Consider the following 13,041-nt stretch of genomic DNA (forward strand, 5'->3'; position numbering starts at 1 on the left):
ACACAGGCTTTCAAGCATCTGCTGTATCAACAGGGAATGAAAAAAATACCTGAAAATATGAAACTTGCCCCTTCAAACTCATTGCTAAGAGGTAATTTGTCATTAGGTGTGGAAACTCTCATTTTCCTTTTCAGCATTTGTATTATAGCTTGTTGGCACCACTTTTCAACTTGATACCTAATATAGTTTCATTCCTTTATATTGCTCTATCTCCCTGTCTTGTTGGCCATCTAGTAAAGAAGCACAGCATAAAAGTTAATTTGTTTTATAACTAGGTTCTAAGGTGTTTGGGACAGGCTCTATTTATTCTTTGTTTTGGTAGTGTCTTGGCCCTCTGAAGTTCTTTGATACTGTGGCAAGAGAGGTAACAGGGGAGAGATCACCAGCATAACATAGTGAATCCTCTCTTTATTTCACTTTTGGGTAGGATTAGATTGCCTTGATCCTGTTTGCAAACCTGTGACTAGTTTGCTATGGCTAGAGTCAAGATAATTCATGCTGCTTTAGAATTTCTGTGTGACAACAGGAGATCCATCAAGCTTTATGAATTGTTTCTAAGTTATTCTATGCCCTCTGGTTACAGGGTGGAATACTGGGAAAACCTGGTTTTGTTATTGTATCTGAACTAATTCATGAAGCATTTTCCCCAAATGAAATGTACGCATTGCCTGACCTCCTCCTTCCCAGCCCTTTGTAATTGTGAAGCCTTTTACGAAACACAAAGTACTAGCCTCGGCTTCATTTTCATTTGGTCTGGTTTTGTTTGTTCTCTAAGGTCCAGACGTTTGGAGAAAGGATCGTCCTCTTTGTCCTGAACTGCATTATTTTTGGAATGCTGGAAGGGAGTTCAGCTAATGATGCATTCTTTCTTCCTCACTCTGCCACTGAGTGTGCCAAGATACTCTGGAGAAATGGCGAAGCTGTAGCCTTTTACTCGGTCAAGATGAAAGGTAAGGTCATTTTAGAGATGCCTTTCCATTGGTTCCTAATCACTAGAAGTGTAATCCTTTTGTTTATCTTTCAGTATAAATAATCCTGGCCCTCATTTACATTTTTATATCAAAGCTCTGTCAGAATGAATCTGGGGAACAAACCATCCCAGAACCTGGAAGTCATCCATATTACTTTCATTTAAACGTGATGGCTCCAAACTGTTCTCCGTTACACTGAATGATCGGAGGTACTGACTTGTTCCAGTAAAGTATGTTTCAGTGCAGTCAAGGGGAAGGTCATACATCTAGGAACAAAGAATGTGGGGCCTACCCACAGAATCATAGAATCAGTAAGGATGGAAAAGACCTCAGAGATCATCAAGTCCAACCTATCATCCAACACTTCATGACTAACTAAACCATGGCACCAAGTGCCACATCCAATCCCCTCTTGAACACCTCCAGGGATGGTGACTCCACCACCTCTGTGGGCAGCACATTCTGGTGGCCAATCTTTCTTTCTGTGAAGAACTTTCTCCTCACCTCCAGCCTAAACTTCCCCTGGCACAGCTTGAGACTGTGTCCTCTTGTTCTGGTGCTGGTTGCCTGGGAGAATAGACCAACCTCCAGATTGGAAGGCTGTGTCCTGCAATGAATGATACCTGAAAGAAGGAGAGCAGATCACAGTGAAAAAACAGTTAATCAGGAGAGCCTGGTGATGAGAAGTGATGATATCCTTGGATGTGTGAGGAGCAGTGGCTGTGTTGTGTAGAGGAAGGTGTATGAACTAGGTCAGTCCTGACATGCTTTGTCCACTTGTGGCACTCTTAGTTTAAAAGATGATGATTAATTGATTAACATAGCATAGAAAAGAAACAAAATGTATTTGATTCTTTAGGAATATCTGCACCAGTACAAGTTTGTAGTAGTGCAGGTACATTGCTATTAAGAGTGGAAAAGGCTTCCTTAGAATACCTCCTGGTATGCAGTTGAGTACATATCCCCATATAGCATCTGTGTTTAAGATTTGCGGGTGTCTTCTTGATTCCAGCAACTTAAATGTAGAGAAGGTCGTATCTTTGGAGGTAAATGCATTGTTCAAGTCATCCATCAGCTGTCACCTGTCCAAAAAGGGCAGATGAAGAAAGAGCTTGAGAACTGTACAGATACAGATTGCTTTGGATCCCAGGGAACGGTCTGATGATGCCTTCTCTAAGAGAGTCTCAAAGACCAGTAACAATAAGAGATGTTGTGCTCTTCTGCTACCTTGGCATGTGCAAATCCTTCTTCACGCTGAGGTGTAGCTTTGTACACCACTGTACTGGTACAGTGCTATTCAGCCATCAAGTCTCAGCCTATGATAAAGGAATCTTGTGTTTATCTATGCTTGTGCTGATGAACTGGTCTGTAACTGGCAAACACTTCAAATGCCATAGTACATTTTCCTTTAAGTCCATAAATATTTCTGAGCAAAGCTTTTGGAAAGAAACACTTACATGGGTTCTAATGATTCATGCTTCAATAAAATGAATTTGCACAGTAGCCTGTTATGGGCGGAGGATTGGCTGAGCTGAAACTGTTTCTGAGTGAGCTGAGAGTCACAGTTTGGTTTTAAACCAGGTCCACATAAAATAGAAATTCTTCAAGTCCAGCTCTGTCAGCATCTGTCTTTTCTTGCCAGTGGTTTTCTTTTCTGGGCAGCTATATTTGATAGTTTTTGGCTTGGGTCACAAATTACTGCAGTCCTTTGCCAGAACCTTTTCGGGAAGCTCGAAACTGATGGTTTTGCCTCCTTTTGATATTTTCTGTATGCATTGAGAAAATAATTCCTCTTTCTGAAGTTCTATGATTTCAGTTTCATATCAGTTGTGCTCTGTTTCTCTCTATGCTCTGGAAGAGCCATGGATTTATTAGACCTCAAGTAGAATGAGATAAATATCTTCTCTTAGAAGCTGTATTTCACAACGGTCGTTCTAGATATTTTTTATCATAGTGTAAGTTATTTTTGCCCTCTTACTGTCCTGATCAGAGCATTTAGTAGGGCCAGCTTTAAGTATAGGATGTTGTATTGTGCTGTTACAGCTTCTGGTCCTAGGAAGAAATAATTTTCCTCTGTGCCTACTATGTGATTCTGACTGTCTATTTCCACGCTCTGCAATTACCTGGCCATTCTTTATAGATTTATTTTCTTCACTAGGTAATTGAGACTCTGGTGCTGATGTTGTATTCAACTGTATTTCTCATCTGTGAATTTTCCATTATCTGCAGTATGACAATAAACGTGCTTCAGTGGAGCCAAATAAGCCAGAACTGCTCTGTGGAGCATGGCTATTTCAAACATAAGTCATCTGGGTGAATTATAGAGATGGTGACCAAGGCAGAGAGAGTCTGTTCTAGCTTTGCTACAGATTTAGTGTGCTGTTACGCAAACTCGATTTTCAATGGACTTCAGTGATTCCAATTAACTATCTTGGCAATGTTGTAAAGTCATTTCCATTTGCCAGTTCCTAGGTGGCCTGTACAAAGTGAACTTGGTAATTCTGGTCCAGTTCCACACATCTATCTTATGAACATTCTTAACTGGATCTCTTCTGATTGTCTGGTTAAAGAAGGACAGATGGTCTTGTGCTCCCGCTTTGCTTGGAGACGCAGTAACTGCAAGTCAAGGTGTCAAGACAATTTGGCAGCTAGTGATGCTGGCCATCCTGCACCTGTTGTGTAGATAAACAGAAGACTCATTCTTCAAGGCTATCACTTTTCATGAGCATTAGACACCTTTATTAAACCAAAATTTATTCATGACTGCACAGATCATCAACCTAGCCTCTCTGGTATGTGCCTGTTCCTGTGCAATGATAGGCATGCAGCATTTACCGCTGGGTATACTAAAGATTGATGAGATGTACTAAGCCACTAATAAGGCTGATAAGACACTTTGTCACGTGCCAAGATAAATGTCTCCAATTTTATCTCTGTCAGCGTCTTCCATATTAGACAGCTGAGGAGTTAGACCTCACTGAATGTAGCTACTTAAAGGTACCACAGGAAATGACAGTTCCCTGTGCCTTTCTTTGCAGACAGCAACCTGAAAATTAATTATTTTGCAGAAAACCTTCATATAGGTGCTTTAGTTTTGATATATGCTTTGTATTCTTTTAAGAGTTTGGTTCAGATTCTTTTCTTGGTGTGCCCTAAATCTGTGTGTAAACCTCAAAAGAATGTCTTTTGGGTAGTGATGTAGGATTGATGACCACAGTTACTGACACTGTTTTTTGTACAACGAGACCATGTAGTTCCCTGAAAGTTTTTCTTTACTGAGGACTAGTAATTACTGGAAGTGGACTTTTAGCACCTGCACATAAATGTCAGGATAGTGCAGAAGATTCAAATGCAAATAAATCAGTCAAGAAGTTGCAGGGTGCTATAAGCCAAGAGTGTCTTAATTCCTTCAAGAATAAAACAAAACAAACCCCCTCTCTTATATACAGCTTTACTGTCCTTCTGTTACTGTTCCTAGAACACAGAGGAGCTGCCCACTTGCTGTACCAAAAGCAAGTCAGATCGGCAAGGCTTGTCCCTTCCCAAGCTTGTTGTGTCCTTTTTGTCAATCTTTAGTAGTGAAAATGTGGACAGAAGTGGTGGTCTCTGTGCTGAGTCAAACCAGCCTTAACAAAACTGGGGCCTGAGAAGGCTGTAAAACATGCAGTTGAACCAGGAGTGATGCATTGTTGGCTTCTCATTTACTTTTCAGAGGTGCTCCAGAACACGATCTGACTGCAAAACTTCAAAGCTCATTCAGAATTTCTGCCTTCTTCTGCCCCAAAGCCTTAGAGATGGTGCTTGGAAGTGGCTGTCCAAGCTATAATCCTTTTCACACCTTTCTTAATACCAGCCTTTGCAAATTTCTTTTAATACCTTAGTAGGCCTGGTGGTATTCTCTACAAATAATCACTAAAACATAATAGGATTTTATTTTTCACAGGTTACATACATTTATTTGAGAAAAAAAAAATTAACTCCAAATTGAAGCTAACCTGACAGACAATTAGCTGAAATCTTGTTGGATAATTGCTTTTGTCTCTCTCTGTTTTCTAGCAATAATGTTTTTAATGTGCATTTCTGAGGCAGACTGAAGGTTCTGACTGTAATAAAAATTAAATGACTACATACCAGTCAAGACATGAATTCATTAAATTTTATTGAAGCCAGAACCTTTGTTCCCCTTCTCACATACAAACTCACACAATGGGTTGACCTTGGGATCTATTCAGCAGAAATATTCCCCACCCTTTACACAAGCACTCAGCCTGCTTAAGGCCTGTCCAAACATGTGTGCGCCAAGCCAACTTGTTCAGCAGGGAAATAGTCAGTATGCACAACCTTGTTTTGTTTGGGTCTGTTGGATGTGGGGACTGGATTGTTTTTTTCTGGTTTGTGGCTCCTTGGGAATGTTAATGGCTGTCTGCTTTCCTGCCCTTGTAATATCTGTTTACCGTTTTGCCGGCTCATAAGTTGGTCATTTGGCACTCGTGACCTAACCAAACAGATCAAAGGCTTTCAAAGGGCAGACTCTATGAGTACTTCCATCTCCATTGCCAATGCCCTTATTTTCCCCGTCTCCTCCCTCACCTCAAACTCAGTCTGTTTGTGTGTTTCAACAATGAACCAAACCTCTGAATCAAATGTGTGAGAGCTGAGTGGTCAGTTCTGGGCCACCATCGGCTTACGGTAACTTCTTTGCTATTGGATGGGAACCAGAGACAGAACGGCCTTTGTTTCAAAGGTTGCTTTGTTTATTTTATTTATTTCACATGGCTGTAGGCTATTACTCCTCTAATATGTTTCCCAGGGACAAGGTGAAGAATGGTTTCATGGTTTTTGTATTTACAGTGCCTTTAGACATTACAAGCTTTTGTTGTCTTCTCAACACAAAATTAGGAGTGCAAACATAAATCACTCAGCTCCTGGGATTGCTGCACAGCAGTCTCATCAGGATTTATAGGAGACAGACTATATGAGATAATAATAAACTTACAAGGACACTTGCAGCACGCAGAAATCCCGAAAGCTATTGACTTCATGAGTTTGTCCCTTTCTTAGAATGTGTGGTGCAACACTACTGGAATCCAGCATCTCTGCTGGGCTGGCATCTAACACTGGGACTGGGGATATACTCATTTTCTGGCTCATGAAAAGAAAGTAACTACATAGCATGTATTACAAATATTGAAAGGTTATAAACACCACCACAAACCTATCCTGTTCCAACAATGTGCTTGAACATGTGTTTGAAGTTAAGCATGTGCTTTGATTAAGCTGGAGCAGACCGAGCCTGGGTCTGAATGGATTGGTTATGTAGCTACATACTCCTGTAAGGCTGAGTATGTGTCATATGGATCCTTGCTAAATGGAGAGCTCCAGCCTTGACGAATCAGGGTCTAGAATTAAGCACAGTCATGTACACTTTGCTGAATTGGCATCTCAAATACAGTTCTTCCTCTTTGGGTGGTCATTTGCCTTCCTGTTAGATGCTGAGTTGTTGGGGGTGCCCAGTTTCTGCTCTGATTCCTGAAGGAGGTGAGTGCTGGACTCCTTTTTTATGTCCCAGAATCCCTGCGAGTGTGAGCAGTTAGGGATCTGTTTTCAGTTTCAGCAACCCAAACATTTTGTGTGATTCTTTTACCAATAAAGGTTTGAAGATGACTCCTGGATATGTGCTGGCAAATAATTGAAGGAGACAAATATTCTTTCATACAGTTGTCTACAGAATTTACTGAACGAGGGGATCAAAGACTATGCAGTACAAGAGTTGTATAACTTTCTAACTAGTAAATGTCAAAAGGAGGTATAAATGATGGGGCCAGTCAAGTCATTTAAGACTATTATCATACCATTTGAAAAGGCATAACAGCAATGCATGCAGAGGCCAAGAGAGCTTCTCTTCTCTCCCTGCAGTCATGAAATTGTTAGCTTGAACATTATTGGAAAGCCTTCCCCACCATCTGGCCGCATCTGACAGTTTGCATCTTCTGAGCTTTTAGGTCATACTCCGTTGTGTAGTTCAGTGGATTTCATAAAGAGAGTTTGTGGGATGATTTACCAGAATAGCCAAAAGCTAAAGGAATATACTGAGATTACATTCAGAATATTTATGCCTCATTGGCTGTAGCCCATTTATATCTTCTAATGAACTTGCCTGTCTATGTTACCTGCATATCTGGGTGGTCTGATTATGAAGAGTTGGAGTCTGGACAAAACTATGGTGAGTCCTGGCAGCCACATGATGGACATCTTCTCACTTTAATTGCACAAATCATCCTCCTGCAAGGTGACCTCTGTTGAGGTCATCCTCATAGTCTGCAGAAATATATCAGGACAGTACTTGTGGCTAGAATCACACAGCAGTTAGTGCAACAATACCAATTGTGTTTTCAAATTCATCTGTTTTTCACTTGTCTGCTTTCAGGGAGCCTTTGTGATGGCACAACCGCTCAGTGTTACTTGCTGCCAGTTTTGGATACTATATTTGTCCGGAGAAAGTACAGAAGAGGTGGCCTAGGGATGAAAATGTTGCATGATTTCTGCCAGTCTTTCATGGCTGAGGATGCCTTGGGGATCAGCTGCCCTATTTCTGCTGCCATGTATCAAGGTAAATCATTTGATGTGGAAATGTTAGGTAAGGGTCATGTATAATGTATAAACTTCAATATGGTCTTGGTAGGATTTTCTTAACTATGTAAGAGTTCAGTGCACTCATCTGAACTGGACCATTGTTAGCATGCAACCAGTTACTTTTCTTGAGCCATCTGGCATATCCTATGGAAAGGTAGGCCAATATTTATGTAAGACAATGAGAAGCACAAACCTCACATTGCCTGACACTTTGCATTCTTATCTTGCTCTCTCTCAGAAATAGAACTATGTCATTGCCCTAGACAGTGACTTACCCATTTTGTATGACACCAGAGGGAAAAGGCTCAAAAGATATTGTCAAGCCTACACCACGCACACAATGCTCTTGTAGATGCTGTGTTTGTAAGGAGTTATATTTAATAAGCCAAATACCTAGGCTCTGCTCAGTCATCCAGGCACTTGTTTTGTGTTGACTGTCGGAGCATTTGGCACTTCTAAAAGATCCCTGAGTAGTTTCTGTCTTCTCTGTGTTCAGGCTGAAGTTCTGGTTTTGCTGGCAAAATTTACAGCAAATATCTGTTCTAGTATTATTTATAAACCTGTTCTCTTTATAAAAGCATTTTTACCCAAAGTTGCTCTCTGCATGGCATGCAGTATTTACCATCATTTCTGGGGAGATGTTTCTATTGATTTATGACTTCACAGACTTTTCCTACCAGTGTCAGCAAAATTTGGATTGTATCTGCTTTTTCTCTGCTTCAGTGTGTGCCATTGAATGTATACAGATGTACCTCAATGCATACAAATGTACCCTAGGAGTTTCCAAGGTAATGCTGTTTCTAAATTCGGGAAGGAATAGTATTGGTAACAGTCTTTCTCTTCTCTTGATAGTTTTCACTTTCCCTATGGCAGGCATCAATGGTTTAGACACTCTGGATCAGAAAGCTGCATTGTTTGTATGTTAACACTAGCAATACATTGCAAGACTGTGCTGTCATCTCAGCTGAGTTTAGAGTGAATAAATTGGACTTGTTCCAATTCGGATTTCTGGGCACTACTTTTATAAAATGCTAATACTGCAAGTTAAATTTTTAATTTCCTTACAACCACCATCTCATACTTTGACAAAAGGAACCAACCTTTTCCTCTAAATCTGTGTGCTAAATGTGCAGAGTGTTCACTAGTATGTGCTGTAGAGGCTTAGGAGGAAGCAAACCCACATGTGTCAGCTGTTTCTGGTTTGGTATATGTGTTACTTTCCATAACTTTTATGGAAAGAATTGAGTTTGGATTTCCTTGGATGAAATTAATGACAGGGATCTGCTCGTTACCATAAGGCAACTCTTTACATACCAAAATTAGGGGTTTTGGTTTGACATCCCACTGTTAAACTCACCTGAATGTTGAAGATAAATTGCCCATTCCGTTCTATACTGTGATGAGCTACAATGGACAGAGGAGAGCATGAAAGTAACTTTTTTGGAACTGATAGAATGATGGTTAAGGAAAATGCAAGAATCCCCCTGCAATTTTTTTAGCTGTTAATTCTAACTGTGCACCTCCTCTTGGCTCTGGAAACATCCTAAGGAAACCTTTAAATAAGACAGATTTCAGCTTGAGAGTTTAAGCAAACCTAAATTTGATCATTTATCCAAATGATCAGCCTGTACTGACAGTGATAAGAATCTGTGGGAATGTTGTCTAAAGGTAATCATGCATCTGACCTAGGTACTCCTGTTACTTCTCTTAGTTCTTCCTTTTTCCTGTTTTGCACACCCAAAGAGGGAAACAAACTCCAGCAATGGAGTATAGCGTAGAGGTAGTAAAATGGAGGGAAGTATTTGCCCAAGAACAAACTGATACAAAGGTTTGGTTTGTAACTAGAAGTTAGAGTAGCATTCTTAGTGGTTAAAGCTGGAAAATACTGAAAGAGCTTTTATTTCAGAGTAGGAGGGTGAAAAAACCTGCACTGCTGTTAGTCTAAAACCTGCTTAGTGTCTGGAGATAGTCCTGTAATGCAGTGCCAGAAAAAGTGGGCTAGGTAAGTAATTTCCAGTCCTGTATTTTTGTGCTCACAGGGAAGTATTCTAGTCTGCAGGAGATGGACAGGATTTGCTTGTTCCTGTTTAGGTCATTTCACACAGACTTTTCCTAAAAGCCCCAGCTAAAGAAAAAAGAAAGAAAAAAAGGGGAAAAAAAAAAAAGGGGTGAGGAGATAAGAAAAGAGATGAAGGGACTTCCAAGGGAACTAATGAAAGTATGTCTGAGAGAACTTCCAGGCTAGAATACACTCCTTCATCCACTGTGTGTTTCATTCATTTGTGCCTTCAATCCTTGGTTTCTCCTTTTCAGTTTGTCAGAAATTCTTACAGATGTATCCTGAGGAGCAGAAGCGACTATGGGAGGTGGAAGCACCAGGAGACTGGAGCCAGCGAATGAATATCTGGTTAAAACTTCAGATGGAGTCATCCCCTTCAGGAAGTGAGTTAAAATAAACAACAATGTGAACTTGGCCATGTTAGTGATATAAAGATAAGGGATAAACCCAAGGGTGATAGTAGATAGGTGGTTTCTTTGTTTGCACATGCAGAAACTACTGAGTCTGCAGTCCAGTTTGTGGCTTTCTTCCCAGTAAAAAGGACACTGCTTAGAAATTATGAGCTAATGAAATTGAACTAGAGAGTGTCTGAGAGATACTGAACAAAGGATCTTGGCTTGAAGTGGCCCTAACTCCCCTTGCAGTGCACTTTCAGCAGGGCAGAAGTTAGCCCCAGAAGTTCCTGTTGTGCCACAGTGTCTGGCTTATAGAGAGGGGTTTATTTGTCTGAAATTGTTACAAAGAAGAAATTTGTATGGCACATGGGCAATGTGTTTAATTACCTTCAGTTTGCTGCCAATGCTTGGATGGAAACACAGACATTTTCATTATGTTTTTTGGAAGATTTTAAGTACTCTCCTATGAGGTAAATCCTTCTTGCTGGGAACCTACTTCATGAAAGGCAGCCACAGAGTAGGGAAACCTTTTGACGGTTCACATGGGGATCTTGTTGATGTAATCTGTTCAGCAAGCCTGGGGATGCAGACAGGTCCCTCTGCTGCTTGCACACAAGCTGTGATAAGCACTAGGTTTCTGAAGAAGGGGACACATTGTCTCTTACTGGGAGGGCAGCAAGGAGTGCTGCAGAGCAAATTGCTCCCATGCCTTCCCACATCTGTCCTGCTTTGTATTGGCTTGGAGACCTTCAGTTGAGGCACTGTGTTTTATCTTGTCTACAGCATCCCGCAGGAGAGTTTAGTCAGAATTTAGCCCTAGGCAGGGTTCCTCTGATGCCATTATATTTAACTTCCCCATGCTTTAAACCAACAGAAAGTGGTGTGTTGCTCTTTCCTTTAATCCATCTTGCTAAATTCAGCTTCTTAATGACAATTGAAGAGAACTATGATCAGATCAGCAAACAGAATGTGGCTCCTGGAGGGGAGTAGCCTTCCTTTTTTCTTTCTTCTTTTTGCCATCTTCTACAAAAATAAGCAAAGAGAGACAACCCAAATTGTGGGTAAATATCATTTCACCAGAGTGGCTGTCAGTAAAAGCTATACATGAGGCCTGGGAACTGCATTGGCCAGTTCTTCTTCATGTAAACCAGGTATCTCATACCTACAAAAAGAGGAAGGAGGGAAACTATCAGCCAGAAATGGGCATGTGTGTGGTTTTTTCTGTGACTTGCAATGTGGTCTTAACAGTGGAAGGGAGCAGAATCAGTTTATTTGGCACTGAAATACATAATAAACCCCTGCTTTTTAAATCATCTTCTCCACTTTGGTGCACAGCTCAAGGAGCCTCACTTTAATTTACACTGAGTGTACTGAACAGGCCTTTTCCCACCCATCTTCACTGGAAAATAAACCCACTATAAATTCATTATTTAAAACAGTTTGTAATACCTTTGGTATATCTGTTTTACAAATGATATCTACTCCTGTGCTTTTTTGTGCTTGTATTATCCCAGTACTGTGCATATCATGCACCCAGGGAAATACCAAGGGAGAGCGCAGGACAGATAAGGCCTGCTCAAATTAGGGGGATTTTCCTGGTTTTGCTTTGAGCTAAAGGCAGCATCACTCCTGCATAGCTCTGTCTGACAGTTGATGAGGAAATAACGAGCATTTTCCAGAGTTTCATGATATTTCTTAATAGTTCATAAAACAAAAACCTTTTCTGAGTGCAGGAATCCACTATTGTCTGATCTGGTGTGCTGCTTACCATACATGTAAAGAGAAACTTGTGCTCCAGAGCTGTGGTGTGGGGACACTGAGAGGAAAAAGATGTGGCACAGAATGGAAACCACTGGAGCTGTACACTTACATGTTCCAACACACACACACCAAGTCATGCCTGAGGGATGTCCAGAGGGACCTGGGCAAACTAGAGAGAAAGGGGCCCATGTGAACCTCATGAGGGTCAACAAGGCCAAGAGCAAGTGCTCACACCTGTGTCAGGGCAGTCTTAGGTATCAATGCAGGCTGAGGGGGTGAAAGGGCTTGGGGATATTGGTGTATGAAAAATTGGACATGAGCTGGCAGTACGTGTTTGCAGCGCAGAAGGCCAATTGTATCCTGGGCTGCATCAAAAGCAGTGTGGCCAGCAGATTGAGGAAAGTGATTCTGCCCCTCTGCTCTGGTGGGACCTCACCTAGAGTGCTGTATCCAACTCTGGGGTCCTCAGCACAGGAATGACATAGATCTGTTGGAGTGGGTCCAGAAAATGCCACAAAAAGGATCAGAGGGCTGGAACGCCTCTCCTGTGAGGACAGGCTGAGAGTGTTGTGATTCTTCATCCTGGAGAAGAGAAGGCTCCAGGGAGGCTTTGTTGCAGCCCTTCACAGTGCTTAAAGGGGGCCTATGAGAGAGAGTGAGGCAGAAGTTTTAGCAGGGCCTGTTGCAATAAAACAAGGAGCAATGGTCTTAGACTAAAAGAGGGGAGATTTAGACTAGATGAAAGGAGAGATGTTTTACACTGAGGGTAGTGAAACACTGCTGCAGGTTAGAGAGGTGGTAGGTATCCGCATCCCTGGAAGCATTCAAGGTCAGGTCAGATGGGGCTCTGAACAGCCTGACCCTGAAGATGCCCCTGCTCATTGCAGGAGGTTGGACTAGATGGCCTTTTAAAGGTCTGTTCCAACTCTGACTGGTCTATGATTCTATCTTTAGGGTGTCACTTGGGAACATAGTGCTTCATTCCTGCTTGCTCTGTTATGTAGAAAGCAAAACACGATGTAATTCAATATTGTCAGCCCCAGTCTGATCTATGGCAACCACCATGAAAACAGACAAGTCTTACTCTGCTCTGATTTCTTAGATCCCTGTTGACATTTGCAATGCTATGTTTTGGAACAAAATAATTGAGAAGAAAAGTAGAAAATTCTGCCTTTTTGGGGGCCAGTGTTCAGGATTGAATACTATTGATGTTGTTTAAGAT

The 13,041-nt window shown here is 41.4% G+C and overlaps 1 protein-coding gene across 1 annotated transcript in view; it reads left to right on the forward strand.

The window, feature by feature from the left end:
- Window positions 1-13,041, forward strand: part of FAM169BP (Protein FAM169B) — a 40,628-nt gene that overhangs the window by 25,246 nt on the left and 2,341 nt on the right. Inside the window, exons 5-7 of the mRNA XM_054169115.1 lie at window positions 776-950; window positions 7,399-7,581; window positions 9,918-10,046. Coding sequence (XP_054025090.1) covers window positions 776-950; window positions 7,399-7,581; window positions 9,918-10,046 — 487 coding nt within the window. The remainder of the gene's footprint in view (window positions 1-775; window positions 951-7,398; window positions 7,582-9,917; window positions 10,047-13,041) is intronic.

Source organism: Dryobates pubescens, chromosome 17 (genome assembly GCF_014839835.1).
Source record: "Dryobates pubescens isolate bDryPub1 chromosome 17, bDryPub1.pri, whole genome shotgun sequence".
In the NCBI taxonomy this organism is placed as follows: domain Eukaryota; kingdom Metazoa; phylum Chordata; class Aves; order Piciformes; family Picidae; genus Dryobates; species Dryobates pubescens.